Below are 24,918 nucleotides of genomic sequence, written 5' to 3'. Positions count from 1 at the left end.
AAAGTTAATACATGCAAAAGACTCAGAACACGGCTTGGTACATTGTAACTGCTGGCTATTAGGACTGTGTTCCTTCACTGTATGTGCACTGCATTCAGTCTAAAATCTATTTTTGAGCTCCCTCCATTATTTCCTGTCTTTGTGTCCTCAAATCCTGGCTTTGCTAAATGTTTGCTGAACAAGGGGAAATTCATTAAAATCTATCCCCTTATGCTCCTTAATTCATGCTCCCATTTTCTCTTCTCTTAGACCCAGTAATATTGCCAGTCATCAGGCACATAAAAAAACTGAGATAAAATTCTGCTTCACATCTGAAGAAACCAGATCTTAAGCTGCCGAGGCATTTCACGGGCTGAGGAAACTCCAGAATCCCAATTACTCATCTTTGCTCCAATCCTAAGGTTGTTTCCTTAGTTCATCTTCAAGAAACTTTTTCAGATTATAAAAGTTATAGAACATTTACTTAGAAAATCTGAAAAAGCTACAATATTAAGAAACATCTTTTTCCCTCCATTAAGAAATAACCAGTGTTGGCCTAGAACCTATAGCTTTTTCCTATGTGTGCAGATTACATTTTTAATTTCATAGTTTTATGAACTCTACCCTAAATACAGTCTGCAACCTGCTTTTTGGTCAATGTAATTAAATCCACATAACTTTAAATGGTTGCAAAATATCCTACCAAATTCACAATCTATTTAAAAATACACTACTCAGCAGTTTTTATTTCCAATGTTTGCTAATATAAAAAGCACCACAGAGGCCCCTGGGTGGCTCAGCTGGTTGATCGTCAGACTCCTGATTTCCACTCAGGTCATGATCTCAGGATCCTGGGATGGAGCCCACGCTTTGGCTCCACACTCAGCGGGGAGTGTGCTTGAGATTCTCTCCCTCTGCCCCTCCTCCCCACTTGTGTGCTCTATCTCTAAAATAAATAAATCTAAAAAAAAAAAAAAAAAGGTACTACAATAAACAACCATCTGTATGCCTTTACATATCTATTTCCTTAGTCACTGTCTGTAAAGTTGAATGGCTGTGTAGAAAATTATATATACGACGTTTCAATACATTCTGCTAGCCCTCCCTTTATAAAAACTTATTTTACACTCCCAAAAGCTGTGTATTTTTGTTTCCTAGAAAAATACAAAAAAAAAAAATCATTGCTTTAATGTGCATTTAATAAGTCTGACCTTTGAAACTATATATTTATTGGCTAGACTGTTTATGCACAAGAATAAACATTCCACGTTCATAATCTTTTACTCATTCTTCTGAGTGTCTTTTTTTTAGATTTATATGTTGAGCTATTTCAACAATCTCAGTGGCTAACCAAAATGCCAAATTTCTTTACTTCTGTTACTTTCAAGTTCAGTATGGTAGGGCTTGGTTATCATAAAAGCCCCCTGAGTGTCTCAGTGTGTTAAGCAGCTGACTTTTGATTTCAGCTCATGATCTTGGGGCCCTGAAATTGAGCCCCCACCCAGGGTTTACGCTCAGTGGAGTCTGCCTGGGATCCTCTCTTGCCCTCTCCATCTGCCTCTGCCCCTTCCCCCCACCTCATGCTCTCTGTCTCTCTAAAATAAAATAAATAAATCATTAAACTAAAAGCTGCCAATTGACAAGTTATTAGTGATTGATTAACAAAGTCTAAGAATAGTAGTTTGGCATACTTAAGATCATAACCATAGGATTCAGAACACCTGGGTTTAGATTCCAGTTTGGACAGTTTACCTTACTCTTTAAAACTCAGTCTCCTCACCTATACAATGCTGGTGACACCTACGTCTTAAGACTATTGTGAAGACTACATAGACGATGCATGTTGACTGTTAACACAATGCCTGGCACACAAATGCTCAATAAACAAGACATATTATTAATATTACAAAATATTTCAAAGTAAGTTGAATAGCAATGAGATTAGCCCTCAATACAAGGCATTAGAAAGAAGTTTTTTTTTTTTTTTTTTTTACCCAAATAAAGCTTTGCCAGGTGAGAAACATCTTTAGGGATTGGTAGTACAGACTGGACAAAAGGAAGGGAAAGGAAAAAAAAAAAAAGACTGATCCCATCCTACCAAAGCGGGGGTGGAGGTGGTGGGAATTTGAACAGAAGCTTCTGTCTTGCATTTTACAGTGTAAGTAATTAAATGTAATTAAAGTAATTCACCTTTTACAGTTAAACATAGTAACAGTTTTAAAAAATATCTTTACAATGCAAGGCATAGAATACTATATAAATTCATTTAAATTTTCACTTGAATGTATCTAAGCCTCTTAGAAATAGTCCACTAAATAGAAAAACAATTCTGAATACACCAAATAACTAGAAATCTAAGATAAAAGAGTTTTGGTAAATTTTGCATTGTTTGATGAATAAAGAACAGATTTTAAAAACATGGAAATTATTTAAAACAGAGCACTTAATATTTACATAACCCGTTTTCTCATCTTCTAGATCAATAAGAACATGCCATTGTAACTGATCTTTGTAGGGACCCTGAGGCATTGCAAAAATCCTTAAAGTGACTTCTGAATTAAAGAAAAGGTGAATCAGACATCTACTGTATATAGGCTCAGTTTGTTAGAGGTCAATTAAGCAATAAACCCCTTTTCAATAAATACCAATTTGCTGTGATTTTAAAAGAAATTAAAAAAGAATACAACCTCTATAAAGACAGGGTGTTTATTTTGTCCACATCTGTATTTCCAGCACCTAAAATATGCCATGTATGTAGTAAGTACTCAGTAAATACCTGGGGAATAAGAATGTGTGAGATTTATGATTTATATGCTAATTTTTAAAATCAATTTGAGTCTTAGAAGCAATCTCCATACACCTGGTGCTTCTGCTTTCAGTTCTAACTTGGTTATTTACTTGCCTCAAGAAAGGCACTTAAAATTCTTGGAGCTCTCTTCTTCAGTCTGTGAGTCAGGAATGCTAAAGTTGCCCTCCTACCTCACATGATCTTTTGTAAGGATCAGTTAAGATAACGGAAATGAAAATATTTTGTGAACTATGAAACACCATATAAATGTCAATGTTTACTGTTCCAAGTGTTTTACAGGTTAAGTTAGGACATACTAAGTTTACTGATTAATTAAATTTAAATCTCTTCATATTGAACTAGTTAAGATACTAAACACCTTTACATCTTCTTTAAGTGTATTCAGTATTTACCTATAATTTGACTCATCTTTTTATAACTAAAGCCTTTCAGTATCTGAATTTTATTGATGGATGCTAAAATATTACTACTGATTCACATATATAGGCTAGAATCAGGATTTAACCCTGATTCTGGCAATATTATTAATGTGGGAGAGAGGAGAGAACAGGACTTAACATCATAAAATTCAGATTTTAATTTTAGCTAAATCATCTTCTAGTTGTAACACAACTTTTACATTTTAAAATTGTATTTTTTTAAAGACTTTATTTATTTGAGAGAGACAGCAAGCCAGAGCCTGAGAGAGCATGAGCAGGCAGAGGGGGAGGGGCAGAGGGAGAAGCAGACACCCTATTGAGCAGGCAGCCCAATTCCCAAATTCAGGGCTGGATCCCAGGACCCTGATATTATGACCTGAGAGGAAGGCAGATGCTCAACCAACTGAGCCACCCAGGCGCCCCTAAAAGAATTTTAATTAATATTTACTAGGCATTTATTCTACCAGGCACCATTCTAAGCACTTTACATCTCAATTCTCCCAACAGCCGTGTTACTACCGTTTTCTCTCTATGAGTTATCTAGCTACGAGACACTATTCTCACTTTTCAAATAAGGAAACCAAAACAGAAAGGTTAGACACCCGGCCCAAGGTCAGAGAGCAAGCGGAGGGCTGCGCTGGGACGCAAGCCCAGGCAGTCAGCCGCCAAGGTGAACAGCTTTAACCATTAGGCCACACTGCAACTCCACTGCCAGCTGCCTCAATTTCCTTGAGGTAAGGATACTCCATAGGATTCTTTGTGAAGATCAAATGATACATAACATTTTTTTAAATGCTTGATAATAGGCAATAACTACATAATTAATACTAAAGACAAAAATTTACAAGTATTTTAAAAGAACTGTTCTCCCCCTTATGATCTTTATTTTTTCAAAACCAGGTCAAACTGTAAATTAGTGTTCTTTTGTCTTCTTTTGGGAGACAGGGGTGTATATAGGGAGAAGGCAAGTCAGTGTAAAAATTCATTAAAAATAAAAGGAAAATAGCAAAGTGGGATCATTTCAATAGGCCCTTAAGTATAAAGATTCAACACAGAAAAGACTTTTACATAATAGCCCTGAATACTAAAGAGACAGAAAGTTACGAAACATCTGAGTTAATACCAAAAGATCAATAGATTAAATGTTATCTAAATATATTTCAATTCAACAGAAACTTATGTAATCTCAATGGGAAACTTCTGATTTTGGAAAAGGTTTTCAAGCTTTCCTTTCTTGTCAACAGGGATAAATTTGGACGGGTGTGGGCTAACTGCAGACTAGATTATCTTATTCTAGTTAATAATATTTAGTTTTTCATAAGAATTCTACAAAGAAATTATAGTGAAGGTCTTTTTTCATTATCAACAATAATGAAAAGTGTCATTAGTAACTACAACTGTACAATTACATAAACACATTTCAAATGCCTATCCAGTTAACTAGCTGACTCTGAAAAAGGTAAAGCCTAACTACAGATTTATAACTCTACTAAACATTTTTATTTACCCCACTTGATATCTATAGTTTACCAACTACAATTTGTTAACTCTAAGACTTTTTTCCCCTATGTTGCACTAAAAATGTATGGGATGAAAAGTTATCCTTGTTAGTAACATTCACACAGATTTTTGAGTATGGAATTAATTTTTGAAAGACCTCAGAAGAGGGAAGAATAGGCTAATGAGGTGAAAGAAGACTTGAGTTCTAGTTCCACAAAAGTAAGATTTAAGTAGCTGAATAGGCAAAATTCCCATGCTGACCATGCAAATTGTCTTTAAAAAAGGAGAGTAAATATGGGGTGTTTTTTTTTTCTGTTAAAAATAATATCCTCAATCCAAGGGCCCAAATCTTCCTTAATTAAGATGACTGGTTATAGAACATTAAGCCAGACATTAAATTAGTACGTGTGCTCACTGGTCTGTAGATAAGACCTGAATTCTTATTAAGTGCCTCAGTTAATTCTTATAGATGCAGCATTTAATACCGCATAGTGCTATCAGTAAGTTTCAGCCTTTATTTTATCCTAGCAACAAAGAAAACTTTCCAGGAAATTTGTCAAACATTTTCAGTGGATGAGCTATAAAGCCAGGACCAACCCTGGTGCAACATGTAGGAGAAATGGAGGATACAATGTTGCCTCTACAACCAGCTAGCTGTGTGACTGCAGACAAGTCATTTCACCGCCCTAGCTTCTGTTTCATTTTTAAAACGAGGACCATGGCCTAGATGGTCTACACTTCCTCACTCAAACTCTTTTTACCCAGAAAGGCGGAGCTGTCTGTATCAGAATTTTGTATTCCAACTAGTTTTCTTTTGTTCTAGGTCTGTTGTTCTACTCCATTTTATGACTGTCTACACTGCCCATAAAGACACTGAAAGACTATGAAAATATGCCAAGTTTATGTTTTTAACTCTGAAGGTATTAAAAAATATATTGTCATTAGTTCAAAATGACTAAGCACTTAGGATAAAAGACCAACAAAAACAGAGTTTCAGTTACACAGTTTAAAATGTACCTAATACCTAATATCAGTTTATATTTTAGATGTCTACTTTCTCCGGGATTAGTCCCTCCAACATTATTTCATGCCAGTAAAGACACCCATCTTGAAATATGCTTATTTAACACAAGATTTAACAGCGACACTATTGACATTTTGGGCCTGGTAACTGTGTGGGAGGCTGTCCGGGGCACTAGCAGCATCCCTAGCCTCTACCCACGAGATGAACCAGCACTACTCCCACGAGGGGTGGCAACCAAAAACGTCTCCAGGTATTACCAGATACTGCTCTAGATAATGTCCCCTGGGGGGTAAAAATCCCCCCTGGTGGGGGAACCACCGATAATAAAGAACTCTCCATGCTCCCTAGGTAAGTCTGGCAGTGTCCCCTTCTACAACCTAAAACCACCTTAAGAGCGCTAACCTAGGTTTGGAAGCCGAAGCTGCTTCTCGGAGGTGAAGAAACAGACAAAAGATCTAAAAGGCTTTTCCCCACAGCTTGATCAAGAGTGGAAAGGCAAACAAGCGTGTCAAAGAACTCATCAGAGACTACCTCTTCATCTTTACCGTGAACTAGGGGTATTCGAAAAGTAAGCACACGTGTGTTTACGAAATAAGTATGATCTGGAAGAGATAGGTAAACCATCAGGAGGAACCAATGCTGCAGACATTTTCAGGTAAGCCTGGACACCCCCGGGCAGCTCCGACACCCACCCCAAGCCCAGTGGCCGGCGGGGCCTCCCCGAGCTGGATGCGGGCGCCGAGCTCCCGCCACGCCCACCCGACGTCACCCGTTACACAACCCCCCACCCCACCCAGCTTATGCAATTCTGCCCTCCCGCGGCTTCCAATTGCCCCAGTGACTTTTGTGGGGTACGACGGTAAACGTTACACGCCCAGCCTCGGCTGGAGATCCTCTCGCCGCCCCGGCGGTCGTTTGCCCGCGGCTGGCCCGGCCCGGCCGGGCCTGGCCGACCAATTACAGGAAAGAGCGCGGCAGGAAGCGAGCGGCCGCGCCGGCTCGCCCAACTTCCACCCCATCCCGAGCTCCTGCGGCCTCGCCCCGACCACCCGCTCCGCTCGGGACGCTCCCTTCAGACCGCAAGGCCGCGGCCGAGGGAACCCCGAGCCTGTGCGCCCCTCCCCGCGCCGCGTCACAGTCGGCTCCGAAGGCGATCCCCATTGTGACCGAAGCACCCCGGGGCGCCGCCCCCTCCCACACCCTCCAGGACCCCGAAACCCTACAAGCGGGAGGCAGGCGGGCCTCGGTGAGGCAGAGAAGCCTCCCTGGGGCGCAGACCAGCTCCGGGTAGCCCGCCCGTCGGGGAAAGGAGGGTGGGGTCGGCCGGGCCCACGCCGCATCCCCGCACGGTCACCTGCTCGCAGCGCCTCGCAGGCGGCGGCCAGGGCCTCCCGGTAGCGCCCCTGGTGCAGCAGCTCCCCGAGCCGGCCGGCCGCGCGGGCTCGCTCCCGCTGGCCCGGGAACCACTTCTCGGCCAGGTGGTTGAGGACGACGCTGGTTCTGAAGCCCGAGGCGGCGATGGCGGCGGCCAGAGGCGGCGGCCGCGGGGTGGTGCCCTCAGCATCAGTGGCGGCGGCGGGCGGCAGCCGGTCCCGGCAGAGGCGGCAGCGGGCACGGAGCTCTCTCCGCAGGCAGCGACGGCAGTAGCTGTGGCCACAGGGCAGGGTCACCGGCTCGCTCAGGAAGCCCCGGCAGCCCAGGCAGCTGAGCAGCCCGCCGGCACCGGGGTCCGTGCCCGCTGCCAGGGTCGCGCTCCAGCCCAGCCCGTGGCGGAGCCGGTAGTTGAGCACCAGGCAGTCCACCAGGGTGCCGAGGCACTCGGGCCTGACCGGGGCCCCGCGGCGCAGCGCCGCCGCGTACGCCTCCAGCGCTCCCTTCAGGTGGCCGCCCAGCGCCAGCAGCTCGCCGCGGCGGAGCAGCAGCTCCCAGCGCTCCGACTCCGCCGCCGCGCGCTCCAGCCGGTTGCCGCTGCCGCCGCCCACTTCCCAGAACCGGCCCCGGCTCCGCGGCGTGGGGGCCATCTCCCGGCTCCCTCCTGGGGAGCTTCTCGCCACGTCCGGAGAAGACATGGCCCGCGGAGGGCTGCTCCTCCGCCGCCGCCCGCCGCCACGGTCGCGGAGCCTCCGGGGCGCGCGGCTCCGCACGCGGCCCGCGAGCTGGGGGGCGTGGCGCGCGGACACAGCGGGGCGGCGCGCGCCCGGGAAGCCCCGGGGGCGGGGCCTGGCGGGGCGGGGCGGAGCTTCGCTGATGTGCCCGGGACTCCCCCGCACGGCCTGCGCCTGGGGTCCCGGAGGAGCTTACCGCCTGGCCCCGCCCCTTCCGAAGCCCCTCCTGGGGAGGAACGCGAGGTCAGATGATCCCCCAGCGGGGATCTAATTGGCTTCTCCCGAAACAGGGGCCTGGCTTGTAATTGAACAAAGGCTCTAGGAGCCCAGGCCTCCACCCGCCCCTCGCCTTTTCGCTGGACGCCTACCCTCACCTGCCAAGACTTCTCTCCTTAATGCTTGCTTCGTGGGTGCTTTTCTGCCGGCGGCTTGCCTACCGGGACTAAAGCCCAGATCGCCAGCACTCCCCTGACGTCCTGAGTGGGGACCCGCCCTCTCCTCCGGGCCAGTGGGAGCTTCCCCGAGTAGATGTCAGGTGCACTTCTGCATTTTTTTACACCCAAGTTACAGATGGACATATCGAGGCAGAGGACCTAAGAAAGCGCAAAGTCAGTCTGATGACTTACTGACTCCTCAAGTCCAGGCTAGGTCAACTTTAGAAACAAAATAACCCCACCCACGTTCCTGAGCAGACTGCTTCCAGACGGCAAGGCAGTTTTCCACAGTGGCAAGTTACTGCTGCCTTTCCAGTTTAAAACTCACCCCCATCTGGAGGAAGAAAACCCGCAGGTTCCCAAGGTGTCAGACAGCACTCTTCACATCTCATTCAATGCTCCACAGCTGGCTAAGGCCTATATTTGACATTTTTAAAGGGAAACCACCAAGATGAATAATTTTCATATGTCATTCACAATAAAACTACAACCCAAGCAGGGTCTGCGGTATCGCCAACAGAAGAAAAAAAAATGATCTGGGTTTTGTATAATGGACTATATTTCCTTTAAACTTGATGTCAGAGAGTTTAAAGCTCTCAGCTAAAAATATAGATTTGATTATAGGCTACTAGATTGTTAATGCTGGAAGTGACTTAGAACTTTTAGTCCTTTTTCAGATGGTTAGAAACAATGGCCCAGAAAGGGAAGGTTACCTGCCCCAAATCACACAGCTAATAACACACAGAGGCTCTGCTTCCTTCTCTCATTTCACTGTTAGGTTACTCTGTTAGATTGTAGAAATACATTACACGAGATTTTCAAAGTAAAGGAAGCTGGTAAATGGAATGTTAACCTGAGTGTGCTGTGCCTGAAATTGGCTAACGTTTAATTAACATCCTTCTTTATATGGAACAGGCAGTTAGGCTCAAAACTGCTTTGAGTTACATATGTTTTTACTACACAATGAGCAAATTCTGTAACTTCAGAAAAGATGTAGATATATTGCCCCAAAAGGAACAAGGAAAAAGCTAGCTGAGGTTCCCACTCCAACTCGGTGCAGAGGCAAACAGTTTCATTTACCATTCACATTGCACCTGAAACAAACTGTAGCCAAGAAACAAGGAGCAACTGCTAACCATTTGAGGTGGGGAATATTGGGATTAATTCATAAGTGTAACCTTGAATTTAATCCTCACCCCCCCATATTACTACCTTCCCTCAATATTAATAAGAATGACTTTAGTCAGATGCCCGCATACTCATTTCAGACTTGAAACAATAAGCGGTAAAACAAACATCCGTATGTAGATGGACATTGACTTTTGGTGATACATTCCTGTCCTTAGCAGCTGCCAAAAATGTACAATAGTAAATACTTAACACATGTGTTCATGATTACACATGAAGTATAAATTGATAAATACACTTATATTTCTTTCAGATATAGTTCAAGTCAAGTTTTATTATGGAATTTCCCCCCAAAGTAAAATGTATGGTTCAGAAAATAGTGTGATGTATAGCATCTGTCCTTTGGAGTTTTTTTCCCTATTAATGTGACAGATAACCACCTCTGATTCTGGTGTGAAATAAAATGGTATAATTACAATAATGTGAGAGGGGGAAAAAAATGGGACTGTGGGAGGAATCTTGCCGTGATCTCCTTGGCATTTGTGAATGGTTATAATTCATGTTTGCTGGTTTATACATTTACATAACTGGTTCTCATTTATGTAACTTATTTATGTAAGAGGCTGTACCGCCTCTGTGGCCTTTGTGTGCTGCACAATTTCCCTCTGAAACAGGAAGTCTGGGGCAAAACAATCACTGGCTGTAGACAGGTCACTCTTCCATCATTCTGTGCCACCAAAAGAGGTTATGTATGCACTTCGATGGGACTGCCTTTTAAATTAAGAGGAGAGAAAAATTAGTACCTTTCTTCATTCGTTTTCTAAAATTTGGACTTTGGTCTCTGGCTCACCAGGCAGGCTGCCGTGGAGGAGAGGGAACCCGTGAGCCAGCCTCCTGGCCAGCAGGAGTACCCTGGGGTGAAGCTCTCCCCTCTTTTCCTGTGAGCGTTCCTTGCTTCTATCTTTGCTAACAAAGTAGTAAAATCATGAGATTTGTATTTCATTTCAGTTTTTTAGTGTTGTCTTCTAAAATAGATCAGTTATGTAAGAGAGTAAGAAGAAAAGCATATCTGTTTCCTAACTTGGAAAATGCTTAGCACCACCGTTCCCTTCGTATCCCTGCCCTCCCCCCTGCCACACCAGAAGGAGACTTTTCCTGATATAGTTAGGTAAACTCCTATTTAAGAATAACGTAACATAGTGCTTTTCCTGGACACGAGTCAGCCGAAGATGTGTATTTGAGCCTCTTTTTTTTTTTTTGCCGTGGGTGAATTTACCATTTGTTTCTTCACATTCTTACCATTAAAAAAGAAAGACTGAATTTAAGCTTTAAAGAGCCAGGCAAAATTATGTCCTCTTCCTGATTTATTGCAGTTGGTAACATTCTAGTCACTGCATGGAAAACAGTAAACTCTAAAGTCCAATATAATCAGTATACACCCACTCGCATATCTGAACATAAGGCACAGACGAAAGGGTCTTCAGAGACCACTTCTCACAGCCCTCATTTTATGTGTATGAGAACACTAAGATCTGAGAAAGTCCTGGTTTAATGGAAGTCCTACCGGAGGGGCAATCCGCAGACCTGGGGCCACCCATTTTTGTGCTATCTGGGAGGAAGTCACCTGGCCTCCCTGAACCTCATTTGCCATCTGTAAAACGAGGGAACTGGAACCATCTCTCGGGTGCCTCTGCCCCGCCGCTGAGCCCTAGGGGTTTGTCTGAACACAACTGAGAGGAGGCAGAGTCTTCCAAGCTCAGGGACACAGCAAGGCGACACCTGTTACGCGAAAATGTAACAGCAGAGGCTAGGCTGAGAACAGAAGAAGGGGGTATCAGGAAGCACACTTTGTTGAGGCACACCCAGCCCCATCCAGGTCACGGGGAACCAATCTCTATGACATGAGCATTCTCAGTCACAGAACAGGGATCTCCCACCGCACCCCTACTGTAATTCCGTGAGAGGCTGGAGAAAAGTCTGGGTTGGGGGGGGTGGTTATATAACTTGGGCATTTGTAGGGAAGTTTATGTAAGATGCTAAAAATACAGTATATGATTGCTATAATGGTGTTCTAAGTGAAAAGCCCTAATGAGGACAACCTGAGTAGGTTAAATAGAGGTGATGCTAAGTAGATATCTAAACCCAATTGTCTGCAGTGACTGCTGTCGAAGCAAGTACAGTTTACTACTCACTATTAAACTATTCTGTTATCTTCATGGGGAACACTGTCAGTGTGCTCAGGGAGCACTACCCTTACCATGGGCACCATTCTTAATTCTTCTTTCCAATACTCTAAAAAGTCTAGAAATACTAAGTATGTAACCCACATTCTATTTTATTGGTAGTCAAATTCATAAAATGAATATATTTCCCAGTATCAAGCTGTTAGAAAAAAAAATAGACACAGGAATAAATCTCATCTATTATTTAACAAGCTCTAAGAATTAACCACATAAGAATTCCTCTGGTACCTCTATCCTCCTTCCTTGTCTGCACCCTGCCCCCATGCATTTAGCATTTATCATCATCTGATATATATATAATTTGTCTCCACCCTCGAGAATGTAAACTCCTTAAGAGCTGGGATTTCTGCCCATCGTGGTCACCAGTGTGTCTCCAGCACCCAGGGTACTGAAAAGACACTGGACAATCATTGTTGAATGAGTCACCGACAAATTAATGATATCACCTAATATTCTTCATTCTTGTTAGTGATGAAAATATATTTACCACTAATGCACTAGCACAATTTATTTTCTCCACTCCTCCGCTCTTTGTCTCATACTTCCCTCCTGGTCTGTCAAAAGATCTTTTTCGCTCTGCTTTCAGAATATTGAGAATCTGACCCCTTCTCACTGCTCCCTGAGCCCCCTGACCTTTCACCCCTTCCCTTCCCCTCTCCACACTCCCATAGTCACCCTGGCCCAAGTCACCAACATTTCTCCTCCTAAAATAACACAACCAGTTTGGGTATTCTTTAGATAAGAATTTTGCAACTGGAAACAGCTATAAAGAAAATTATATTCAGCAACACTATGTATGTACATACACATCAAGAAAACAAAGAAATATATAGTTGAACAACATAAGTTTGAATTGTGTAGGTCCACTTACATGTGAATCTCTTCTGATAAATATAGGACGGTACTGTAAATGTATTTTTTCTTCTGGTTTTCTTAATATTTGCTCTAGCTTACTTTATTGTGAGAATACAGTATAAATACATATAACGTCAATATATATGTTAATCAAATGTTTGTGTTATTGATAAGGTTTCAGTCAACAGTAGGCTATCAGCAGCCAAGTTTTGGGGGAGTCGAAATTTATACTTGGGTTTTCGATTGCACAGGGGGTCAGTACCTCTATCCTTTGCATTGTTCAAGGGTCAACTGTATAACCACCTAACATAGAAAATGAAGCTTTAATAACTTGAAAATTATAAAGCAGTAATAATTTGGATAGAATCTAGCATGATTATACTATTATTATTTAGAAATGCCTGTAAAACTGGAAGAGTAGAAAGTCTTTGAGGATTTGAGAAGACTTGGTGGGATGCCTACATGGGTCAAAAAATCTTGGAGCCATCCCCAGCTCCTCTCTTTCTCTCATATTTCACATACACGAGGCTAGCAAATCCTTTTGGTTCTACCTTCAGAATGTATCCAGAACCTGACCCCATCTCACTCTGCCACCTCCCTGGTCCAAGTCACCAGCAGCATCTTACACCTGGATTACAGCCACAGCCTTCTAACTGGCTCCAAACCCCTTTGTTCTCTTATCAGCACAGCAAACAGGGTAATCACCTTAAAACATAAACAGTATGCTCCTCGAAACACAGCATTCACCCCTCATTTGGCTCATTTTCAGCTCCTGTGTGACTTTTTTACAATCGGAGTTATTGAATTGTAAAAATGTAAAATTGCGATTCATAGAAGAATGGGTGACGTGTATGAAGTGAACACGTGTCTAGTTTCCTCTGAAAGACTGGAATGCATTATTTGGGTAGGGTAGGCATTTGAGCTGGTGCAGGAGATCCAGCATGTTAGGTAAGCAGATCCCCATGAGTAGATTAGGCCAGATGACCTGTGTCCCAAGATGGTCCACAAGTCCTCTGAAAAAGAAGAGATGATGACTTCAGGTGATGGAAGAGTTCACAACCAGAAGATGAAAATGTACAGATGAGAGAGTCAGGGCAAGGACATAGTGGTGGAATGAGCCACCAGGTCAGAGGCTGAAAGTTAAGAGAAAACCAGAGGAAGAGGAAGATATGGAACGTATCAGGTGGATATGTGTTACAGACCATCTTTATTCAATGTCCAGTGCGTGCTCTAAGCCAGGCTGGCTTAGGGCCTTGGACAAGAGAGAAGGATGTTTTTCTATCCCTTTTCCAATTCTGAAATAGCTAGATGAAGGGACATTCTTTCAGACTTAAGCGAAATAAATTAAGTAAACAACACGGACTCTGTCATCTGGTACTAAAAACTATCATAAAAATAAATAGTTTTGAACAAGTTTAAGAATGATGGATACAATAAAATACTACTAAGGGAAATCAGGCCTAACCGAAGTTTCAGGTTCGTCCAGAAAGACAGTGATGCTTTCTCATGATCTACCCTTTGGTGTTTCTGTCAGTAAGAGAACACTGGGCTGGATGGTCCAGAGACCTAACCCCGTAAGATAGTTCTACATTCTTATGTCTTGTCTTAATTCATCCCATTAGCTCCCTTAGGAAACCAAATCACAAACACATAATAACTTCGAATAAAATGGCTTGCAATCAGAAATGTCTCGACGGGAGCTGTATGTAAAATGTGAAGCATAGGAAATGTTCTGTATGTGTATCGGTTTATGATGACCCCTTCTCACTCCTAACTGGCTAGTTCATATGAACTCCCAGAATTCAGGCCACTAATTAAATCTGATTCTGACCCCGATCTTTGTAAAAATTCAGGACCTGACAACTCGGACCCTGACTCATTTGTTCAGTAACAACACTTCTCATCCAGTGTGGAGGGAACCGAAGCCTCCTGCAAACCCATTTATTACCAGGGTGACTTCACTATAAGTGATTTTAGAGGATTTATTTATCCCGGTATCACCGTGTCATTCTCCGCTATTACATCAACTCAGGCCTAAAAGAATTAAGGCCTATCCCTCAGCAAGTGCTTCTCCAGATTTAGATCAAACCTTTCTGAGCAGAAGGGGCATTCTGAGTAATAGAACAGCTCCGTTTTTGTTTCTCCTAAATTTGATGTGGCCAAGTTATTTGACTCCAAATATAGATAGCTAGATAGCTCAGATGCAGCTTGCAATGGCTGTGAATACTAAGCTTTCATCTACAGTTGACCCTTGAACAACACAAGTTTGGACTGTGAAGGTCCACATCCAGGAAGATTCTTTTTCCATAGATACAGTGCAGTCCTATAAATGTATTTTCTCTTCCTTATGATTTTCTTAATAACATTTTCTTTTCTCTATTTGATTTATTGTAAGAATACAGTATATAATACAAATAACATATAACACGTGTTAATAGAATGTTTATGTTATCAGTAGGCTCTCAGCAGTTAAGTTTTGGGGCAGCCCAAAGTTATACTCAGATTTTTGACCAGGCAGGGGTCAGGGCTCCTACCCACCCCTACCCCTCTCATATCGTTCAAGGGTCCACTGTATATCTGTTAAAACAACTTGCTTCAAAGACTGTTTTGGATTTGTTTCTATGATAAACTTGTTTTGTGCTTATCTGAAGAAAAAAAAAGGAGCTACTTATATGTATAAGAGAAGTTTGCAAATGCAGAGATGGTGTCAGTTGAAGGACACCTTGTTGCACGCAGTAATGCGAAAAAGCATCTCACCCAGGGTTGGTAAGCCCCCTGGATTCTGCGTACCTACGGGAAAAGTTTCTCCAACTCTGTGTATGATGAAGGGCGTTGTAATACATAATTTCCAAAGTCTCTTCCAGCTCTGAGAGACTGTAATTTTTGAACAAATACATCCCCTGCCTTTTGATAATTTTCCAGTGGAAAACCATGCAGTTTGGGCCCACGTGTGAAATCTTTAATTTTGTAATTAGAAGCCCTGCCCCCCCCCCCGAGGTTTTCCAGTCCCTGTGGAGGCGGTGTCTACGCATGCGCGCTGCGCTTCCCCCGGGCCTGGGCGGGGTCCCTGAGTTGGGGGGGGGGTTGAGTCCCTACCCCGAGGGGCCTGCCGTTGCCGAACGAGGACAAAGGGTGATGTGACGTTGGTAGGTCGCAATGGGCAAGAGAGGGTTAAGGTGGCCCCGGGGTTGGTTGAATGGAAGGCTCTGGAGGCAGGCGGGCGTTTGCGATTGGCTCAGGTTGAGGGATGAAAAGCAGGAGCGGTGGGGACCCTAGGGGGCGGCTCTGCGTCGCCTGCCCTCGGAGAGTCTGTCAAGCTTGTCCCCGGCAGGCAGCAAAGGGCTGAGTGGTGGGTAAGCAGCGCCCCCACACCTTCCAGGCTGCTCCCCTCAGAGCGCTCCGGAGCCAAACGGGGTCTGCGTAGACCAGACTGGGCCACCTGTCATCCAAGCCTGGGGAGCGCTGGGGGCCTGCCTGTGAAGTGCGGTGAAGGAGGTGCGGAGGAGCCACAGGGAGCTGTCTTGGTAAAAGATAGCCCGGAGCAGCGAGTCTGAGTTCCCATATTACACAGCGGAAAGCAGTGTGTAGCGAGCATTTGTATCACCTCCGCGGGGACGCTGCAGCGACAACTGTACAAGGGACAGCGTGCGATATTCAAGTACCCACTGATCTTTGAGGGACACTTTATCCAGATCAGCAAAAGAGAAGTGATCGATGTACATCGCGTGCGGGTGGTGACCTTGAGCCTCACATCCACCAGCCCAGCAACACCTGATACTGTGATGCTGGCCCAGCCGGCCACATGCTAGAAGCATGCCAGGTGGGGAAGACACCCTGGAAGAGGCCTCGGGCCTACTGAGACCTTGGGGCTAACCAGGCAGCTTCCCTTGCAGTTTGTAAAGATAGCCATCCAAGTCATGGGAAACAACAGCCCCGCCTGAAGCTTGCCACTGGCCACATTTTTAACCTTCAGCTGTGTCCCCTTCTGGTGCAAGGAATTTTTTTTTTTTTTCACTAGGGAAACCCTGTTTACCCCCAAGACCACCATGGAGGCTTACAGCTCTACCCAGGCCTTCCCAGCGGAGGACACAGTGGACACACATGGGTTTGAAGCAGAGCCCAGTGGCTATAGAGCCCCGTGGGCAAGGGTGTCACCATCAGGTCAACATCAGGAGCCTCCCCATCGTCCCTGAAGTGTTTGGGGCCACCTCCTGTCATTATGAACTGTGCTCACGGAAGTACACCCTTTCCTTAACCGCTGTGCCACCCAGGCGCCCCACAGAAGTACACCCTTTCCTAATCATAGAGCCCACAGTGCCTGACAGAGGGGCAGCAGTGGTAATGACCAGCACCACAGCAAGGGCCGCGGACAGGGAGGCAACTGAATACAGACTTGGCATATGAATATGGCAGCAGCAGGAAGAGCCTTCATGGATCCAGCAGGAAGGGAACCTGCATGTCCATGACAGGTGCTTATGCTATGGCCTCAGAGGTCTTCACATAGTGGAAGCAAGTGCTTGCTTCTAGTGCATACTTGCAGCATGTCAGCAAGAGCTGCTGGTCCCTGCCCTGTGGGTAGCATGTGTGTGGTGACTGCAGGGCAGAGACGACCAGCAAGCCTGTTGCAGAAGCAGTTAAAGGCCCCACCGCACCTCTCGTCTCAGTCTTGCAGAGTGAAGTCTACACAGTGGATGGAAAGGAAGCCCAAGAGCCCCCCAGCCCAAGGCTGAAGCCCAGAGGGAGCGAAAGGAACAGGACAGAATTCCACCACAAGTCCATTCCAGCACTGTAGGACTGGTGAAGACAGACAACCCTAACAGCATCCTTCTTCAGCTCCTTAGCTCCCTAACACGAGGGGTGAAGAAAAGGAAAAAGCCCCAGCAGCCCAGGAGGCTGAGGACCCAACTCCTCTCCCATGAAAACACCAGTCTCAGTCCTACCACAAAGGAGTCCAGGTTATCCCAAAATTAAGAGGAGATGAAATACCACTAGTTCAGGATCTTCAAGCAGAAAGCGTTCTTCATGAACTTCAAAGCCTGCCTTACTGCACAGAGAGGTGAACATCAAATCCAAGATGGCGGAGGAGTCGGCATAGAGGCCACCATGCAGTCATCTCAGTGTGACAGGGGCTAGGGATCACTGGGACCATATCTGAGATGAAGGAGAGTAATTTTGAAGCCTATCAAAAAAGGAGTTAAAGCATGGAGACATAGGTATTTTCAAAAAAATGAATAAAAGATATTTTAAGAATTTAAAAAAACACCATAAAGCACAATTCAAAGGCACATCTCTTTTCATCATGAAATTCAGGTATGTGTGTTGGTGAGAAGAGTCTGGTAGGTGATGGAAGAATCCGAAAACACGTTTATTCACACCGAGAGTGAAACTGTGACTCAGTGGGCCTATGATGGTCAGAAGAGCAGTCTCTTACCTTCTTTCTTAATCTGTTTGGACTGCTATAACAAAAATATCATACACTGGGTGGCTTATAAATCCATATATTTATCTCTCACAGTTTTGGAGCCTGGGAAAGCCACGATCATGGCGCCAGCAGATTCACTGACCAGTGAGAGCCCACTTCCTCATTTATGGCCGTCTTCCTACTGGAACCTCCCATGGCAGAAAGGACAAGGGTTCACTCTGGGGAGGGCCTAATCCAACCTCCCAAAGACCCCACCTCCTCATACCATCACTTTGTGGGGTAGGATTTCAACATATGAATATTCAAGGAACACAAACAGAAAAAACCTATAGCACCTTCCTTCCCTTTCTCTAAAATGTACCTATTTAATTATGTAGCCCAGTGACTCTCAAACTGCAGTGGACTGAAGAATCAGCAGGGGTGCTCTCGGAAATGCTGATTCTTGGCCTTAGACAAACTGGGATAGGACCATCTTAAGTGATTCTGATGGAGGTGACCCAGGATCTTCACTCAGAGGAACCCTGGTACATGGTCCAACTTACGAACGGACCTTGAGAGTCAGCAAGTAGGCCCGTAGGTTTCTCATATAGGTGTGTTCGTCGTTTTTGAACTATGTGCTGTTCATTTTAATGTCTACCTACTGTAGACATTCACCTCATTAACAAATGTTGGAATAAGAGCTGACTGTATGCCAGGCACTGTTTTATGTGTCTACCAGTTAAACCTTTGGATTTTTAAAAGATCGGATTTTATAATGCTATACACAGTCTAGCTAATTTTTTAAGCAGCTGTATTGTAGGGTGAGCGCTGCATAACCTAAGGGGCAGAGGATGGGACAGAGAAGAGAGACAATAGCCCTCTTTGTTCTTATCTTTCTGATAATTACCTTGGTGAAGCAGAGGGCATGCACTGAGCTTCCAAAGCTTTATAATGTTGCCAAAAATATAAATACAAATATGCCGTGAAACATGTAGGAGGAGACAACTGTTTTTCAACAGTGGGTTGGGGGTGGGGAGGTCACGAAGCAGTGGCTGTACCGTACAAAAGAAAATGACACATCCTTCTGTTATTTCGAGACGGTGTCCAAATTGGGAAACATAAACTTATCTGTCTCCCCTCTTAATGACTGGGGACTAGATTGACGGAGAAACAGCATACACATTTAAGGAAAGGAAATAAAATGCCTTATTGCCTAAGATACCAAATGATTGCTTCTTTCTTACAGTAAATAGGGCCCTTTGGCAAATGATAGTCACCGTTGGGAAATCCATTTGCTCTGGTTTCTACACCAACAGAATGAGAGGTTCACAATGCTGACATGTCTGGCATAAGGCCTAAAACTAAGGCCCTGTATTATGGACCACCTCGACATCTGGTGAAATTGCAGGGGGCCTTGAATGTCCTAGCAGACCTCATGGATAAGGTTTCCCTTGCCAAATAACGCTCCTTCTCAAGGAAACAGAGGTTGTTCTTATTTAACCTGAAGGAACGGGGTTCAGTCCCCCGCTAGCTAGCAGAATTATTCAAACAGGCCCCCGAGGGAGCCACATGCCACTTCCCTCTCTTGACACTACAAAGACAGCTTGCCACAGCCCTTAGCTGTTCATTCTGTTCCTATGTGGCCCCGCATGACATCAGTGCCCTCCTCTGGGCTTCAAGTCTATGACTCATGAGCTTGTGTGGGTCTCCGCCGTCCAGTGTGGGTGTCATCGATTTGGCCATCCCTGTAACCCTAGGGCAGGAATCCCTCCCTCACCAACAGGAAGAATAGGAGGTGATTAAAACATGTTTATCCACTGAATAGGATCTTTGTTAAAATAAAGCAAACTTCTGTATGTTTAAATAAAATATGCCTGTGCGTCATTTTAAAAGGCTTTTTCTTTTCTTTTTTTTATGAATAGAAAGATGGTCAGAAAAAGTGATCTGGGATACTTTGTTTCCATCCTAGCCTGTGCTTGTGATAGACGGGTGGTAACGGTAGAAATGCATGGCCAGTTACACAGTGTCTGCAAGGGCCTCTGATTATCATGGCCACAGTGAGCCCAGAAATGAAACAACATGGGGTAAAGGAGGGAGTCCTCATTCCTCGGGAAGCAAACTAAAGCACGTACAAGAAACAGGGCCTCCCTCGAATTTCTGTGGAGGTCAGGAGTATGATTAACTGTTACTTAGTTAACCACGAATGAGAGCTAAGCTCCCAAGGGCCGAGCAGCACAGCAGACATCAGGGCTCCAGAAGGTGTGAGTGGGAAAGAAGGGAAGAGCCAGTGTGTGCTCTCAAGTCCATGTTCTGCCCCAACTGCATGTGCCCAGCAGGGGCATGGGGACCCTTCGTGATCTCTGCCCAGGAATGGTTTCCACCTGAGAGCGTCTGGCGGCCAGACCCTGAAGGCCCACTCAGGCTGCATAGAGATTAGGTTACAAAAAGAATGGCCTGGGAGGGGCGCCTGGGTGGCTCAGTCAGTCGAGCGTCTGCCTTTGGCACAGGGCGTGATCCCAGAGTCCTAGGATCGAACCCTGCATCAGGCTCCCTGCTCTGCTGGGAATCTGCTTCTTCCTCTCCCACTCCCCCTGCTTGTGTTCCCTCTCTCGCTGGCTGTCTCTCTGTCAAATAAATAAATAAAATCTTAAAAAAAAAAAAGAAAAGAAAAAAAAACTGCCTGGGAGGTAACGCCGGCAAGTAACAGGGAAGCGGCCTTTGACCTACCAGAGACAGCCCTGTGGTTGAGGGGCCCCCTCTGCTCCTGTTTGTGAGAGAGCTCCCTCCCCTGAAGGGGACCATAAAGCCTGGTTTGCATATCATCAAATGCACCTGGGTGTCTATAATCAAAGCAGCTACCATTTATTAGCTCCTCTGTGCCAACCACGGCTACATTACCTCCTTTAATCTGCTTACCCGTTTTTTGAGATAGGTACTATTATCCATATTTTACCAAGGAGGAAACTGCACTGAGTAATTTATTCAGAATTGCACAGCTAATAAGAGGTGGAGTCTAGATTCCAACCCAGAGCCAATGCTCTTCACGGCAACCAGGATGTGTCCGGGCATTTCTGGGAAGAAGGAACTGGAAGAAGGGGGGCCATCTAGGACAATTAACTCCACCTACAATGCTAATAAAGGTCATGGCTTGACTACAAATACAGTGTTGTAGTAGAGCGAGACATCAACCAGCTGTCCCATAAGCATCTGTGTCAGAATGGACACTCCAATTAAGATGAAATAAACACATAACCACACTGTGTATTTCGATGCCCTCTGCTCCACAGCCTGCACCTTATCGTACAGATTTATCGAAGCCGTGTTTCGTGTTGTACATAAAGCATGATTCAAAACAGGCACACTCTGGCATCGATCGGCGGCCGGCACTGCATATCAGTTGCGTGTTTATTTCTCCTTCCCTTACGTAAGCATGTTTACATACTATCAGTACCCAGAGCAGGAGCCAGATGATGTCATGCTACCTGATGGGAACAGAAGAGTTCTGCAGAGCTCAGCACTCTCGGACAGCGCAGCCTTCTGCTGGTATCTCGTACCAGCACCTGCAGAACACACCTCCTGGAGAGGGACTCAGTTCTTTTCCTTTGACCGCTTCCCTTGAGTGGATGGTCATCTGTCTTTAATTTCCATTGATTAGTTAGCGTTTGATTTAAGCAATTATAAAATCCGTTGAGGTTTAAAAAAAAAAATACTGACCTGGCTGCATAGGTGGTGACCTTCATGAAGGTCTCTTGTTAAAAATTCATTATGAAGTATTTTCGACATAATCATTTATAATGGCATTTACGGAGCTTAATGTTAGGTCTGAAGGAGTCACTTGTAAATTATGTAATTTGAGCAACAGCCACGCTAATTGTGTTAGTTCAGAAGAGTGTTTACAGGGATGTGAAATCACTGTTTTCGAGACACCGTCTTCCAACCAGGTGAGGTTAGTCCCCCTCACCACTTCAGCACTTACTCTAATTAGTATTTACGTACACATGTACATATGTAATTATTTGTACACGTGTCCTCTATGGCCTCTAATTAGCTTTGACTCCTCTTTATTACCTTGAAAAAGAATTTCTTTCAGATGCTTGTATGTCTCCCTCCTCCCCCAATTTCAAAACTCCTAGCGGAATCCTCTGAGCACCGTGAACACACACCAGGATTTCATCTGGCAGCAAGAGTTTCAAGTCAATTAACGATCTCGCAGCTTTGCAAGCCTCTCATAGGAATCAAACCTAAACGACTCTTCTCAGGGACAAGTCATCTCTTGGGTAGTTTCTTGTCTTAGAGTAAAAACACTTCCAATTACTTGTTTATGTAATCAAATGGCCACATGTTCCTCTGACAGCCCACGTTAAAAGGAAAGTCAGCACCTAAAGAATCATTCATTTGTAAAAGATCTCCCTGTATCTAGAGGCCAAAGACAGTTTAAATGTATATGCTAGTTCTATGTTATTTACCTATGCCCTTAATTTACCTAATTTCCTAGTCACATTTTTTTCTCAGCCTTTTCACTCAGAGCTACAAGCAACCCTTGATTTCCCCAGCTCCTGCCTACAAGTATTTCTAGAGCTCTTCTGTGTGCTTACCTGATAGGTGTTTTTTTAATGAAAATCAGGCATATTAAAGCCTGAACTTCTCTAGTGGTTAAATTGGGAGGGATTTTTTTTTTTTTTAACATTGCAAAGGATCCTTCACTTTACAAAAGGGAACAAAGGCCTCTCATCTCTTCTTTCTGTAAATATTATTGAGCACATCTATGAGATAAAAAAAGCGTTCTCTCTTTAGGGGCACTTGGGTGGCTCAGTCGTTAAGCGCCTGCCTTCAGCTCAGGGCTTGATCCCAGGGTCCTGGGATCAGGCCCCGCATCTAGCCCCGCATTGGGCTCCCTGCTCAGCTGGGAGCCTGCTTCTTCCTCTCCCACTCCCCCTGCTTGTGTTCCCTCTCTCACTGGCTGTCTCTATCTCTGTCAAATAAATAAATAAATCTTAAAAAAAAAAAATAAAGTTCTCTGGATGACAATACAACAATGTGAATGTACTGCCACCGGCCACGGCCCTGAGTTCCCTTCACTGCCCACATGGCACTTCTACTCTAGCAGGACAGTCTAGCGCATTGACCTAGTGAGTGGCAAATGTGGCACGGTGCTCTGAAAGATATGTTGCTAAAACTGGATATCTAGCAGTGGGAGCCTCGTGCATATGCAGGGGCTCGGAGAAGGCCTAACCTCGGGAGGTGTGTTAACAAGAGATGTGTTTAGCCTTCTGACCTGTGCAGGGAAGGGCTTCATGGTTGAGGGATCAGCATGGGCAAAAGATCCAAGGTGGGAAAGAATTCAATGTATCTGAGCAACTAATGAAAGGCCAGAGTGGCCGAGGAAATTTAGGGGTGGAGAAAAATGAGGAACGAGAAGAAGTTGGAGAGGAGTCAGAATCTAGATTCCTCAAGCAAAAAGGATGTGGATTATATTCCAAGTGAAAGGAAAGCCACTGAAAGGTTTTAAACTGGGGATTGACAGGATCTTATTTATATTAAAAACAAAAGCCACCATCCTGATTGTGGTATAGACTATGGGTCACAGGAGGAAAGCAGAAAGAGAACAAATGGGGAACTATTTGAGTACTTTCTCCTACTGTATCTAAAAATATAATTTGCCTTTAAAACACAAAGGACATTATAATTTTTAAGGGGTGTATTTCAGGTAAAATAAAATGCAAAATTACCGTTGGTAATTATTTGTTTCATTATGTGCATCTAAATTTTTCCTTGACTTTTTCTACTCTGCTACTCGTTAATTTGCTTTCCCTTGTATTTTTCCTGAATTTTTAGGGGATGTTTTTTGACCAAATAGATCATTTATGATAAAGCTGTAACCTATAATCTAACATTCATCATATATGTAATGTATTACTATTGCTGTTATTTAAATATCAGATGATAAAAGCACTCTAAACAATAATTCACCGGCTCAAAACATGTTCCTAAATTATTGATTATGGTCTTCCCATCGAAGGTCAATATTGTCGTCCCTTTCCTCTTATTTGAAACATCTAATTCTTCCGTGGCTGATGAGTGTGACCCTGGAGATCACGTAGGAGGTTCCTGAAGGAACGGCACATCTCTGGAGTAGGCCACAGGCTCCAAGAGGTGTCTGTTTCAACAGTTAAAAAAAATTTTTTTTAATACTTGAATTGCCAAAACCAAGGACTGGTAGAAAACACACATGGTATGAGGACAGAATTCTTATGACCAACAGTGAAAATAAAGCTGTACTGAGAAGACGTATCAAGGTACTCTTTGCCTCTCTGTATCTTCAGTCTTCCCTTCAAAGAGCAAAAACCACATACAGCATAAGAAAATACCTCACAATGGTGCATAGCTCAAAATGCTCGGGCTGTACACGCTAGAATACAGGCCTCTGTGTCCCTCCTCTCAGGTTGATGGATTGAGAGGTAATCTATGCACTGTCATCCTCCCTACAAAATTCCCACCCTCTTCTCCATGTCTGTCTATATCCAGATCCAGCCACTTCCCCAAAATAACTGTGGTGGGAAGGGGTAGAAGAAATACAGTGTATGTTGGTTTAAGTACACTCCCTCTAGAAACAAATTAACCCCAACATTTCAGTGAATACAGTGGAAGTGTTTTCCTCTCTCACGCAGTCGTCCAAATGGAGTTGCAAGATGGGGATGAGGAGGCAGGGCAAGGTCTGCTCCACACAGTGACTCAAGGATCCAAGTTGCCACAGGCTCTGCCCTCTTAAACGTGTGGCTTCTTGGGGAGGAAGGTGGGGGGAAATGGGAACTTGTTCAAAGGGTATAAAGTTAACGGTTATACAAGACCTATAAATTCTAGAGATCTGCTATCAACACAGTGCCCCGGTGAACAATATGGCCTCGTGCACCTTGAAATGTATTAAGAAGGTAGATCTCCTGTGAAGTGTTCTTATCACACACACACACACACACACACACACACGCGCGCGCGCGCGCAAAGGGACACAAAGAAACCTTTG

The 24,918-nt window shown here is 44.5% G+C and overlaps 1 protein-coding gene across 1 annotated transcript in view; it reads right to left on the bottom strand.

The window, feature by feature from the left end:
- The window catches only part of LONRF1 (LON peptidase N-terminal domain and ring finger 1), a 38,650-nt gene extending 30,761 nt beyond the window's left edge, over window positions 1-7,889 (bottom strand). The window contains exon 1 of the mRNA XM_045810874.2: window positions 7,086-7,889. Within this exon, the coding sequence (XP_045666830.1) occupies window positions 7,086-7,800 (715 nt within the window). The 5' untranslated portion in view covers window positions 7,801-7,889. The remainder of the gene's footprint in view (window positions 1-7,085) is intronic.
- Between the last annotated feature and the right edge of the window lie 17,029 nt (window positions 7,890-24,918).

Source organism: Ursus americanus, chromosome 27, assembly GCF_024610735.1.
Source record: "Ursus americanus isolate L20-20 chromosome 27, mUrsAme1.1.p, whole genome shotgun sequence".
NCBI classification, from domain to species: domain Eukaryota; kingdom Metazoa; phylum Chordata; class Mammalia; order Carnivora; family Ursidae; genus Ursus; species Ursus americanus.
The sequence above is the reverse complement of the archived record's forward strand: the minus strand, read 5'-3'. Positions and strand labels throughout refer to the sequence as shown.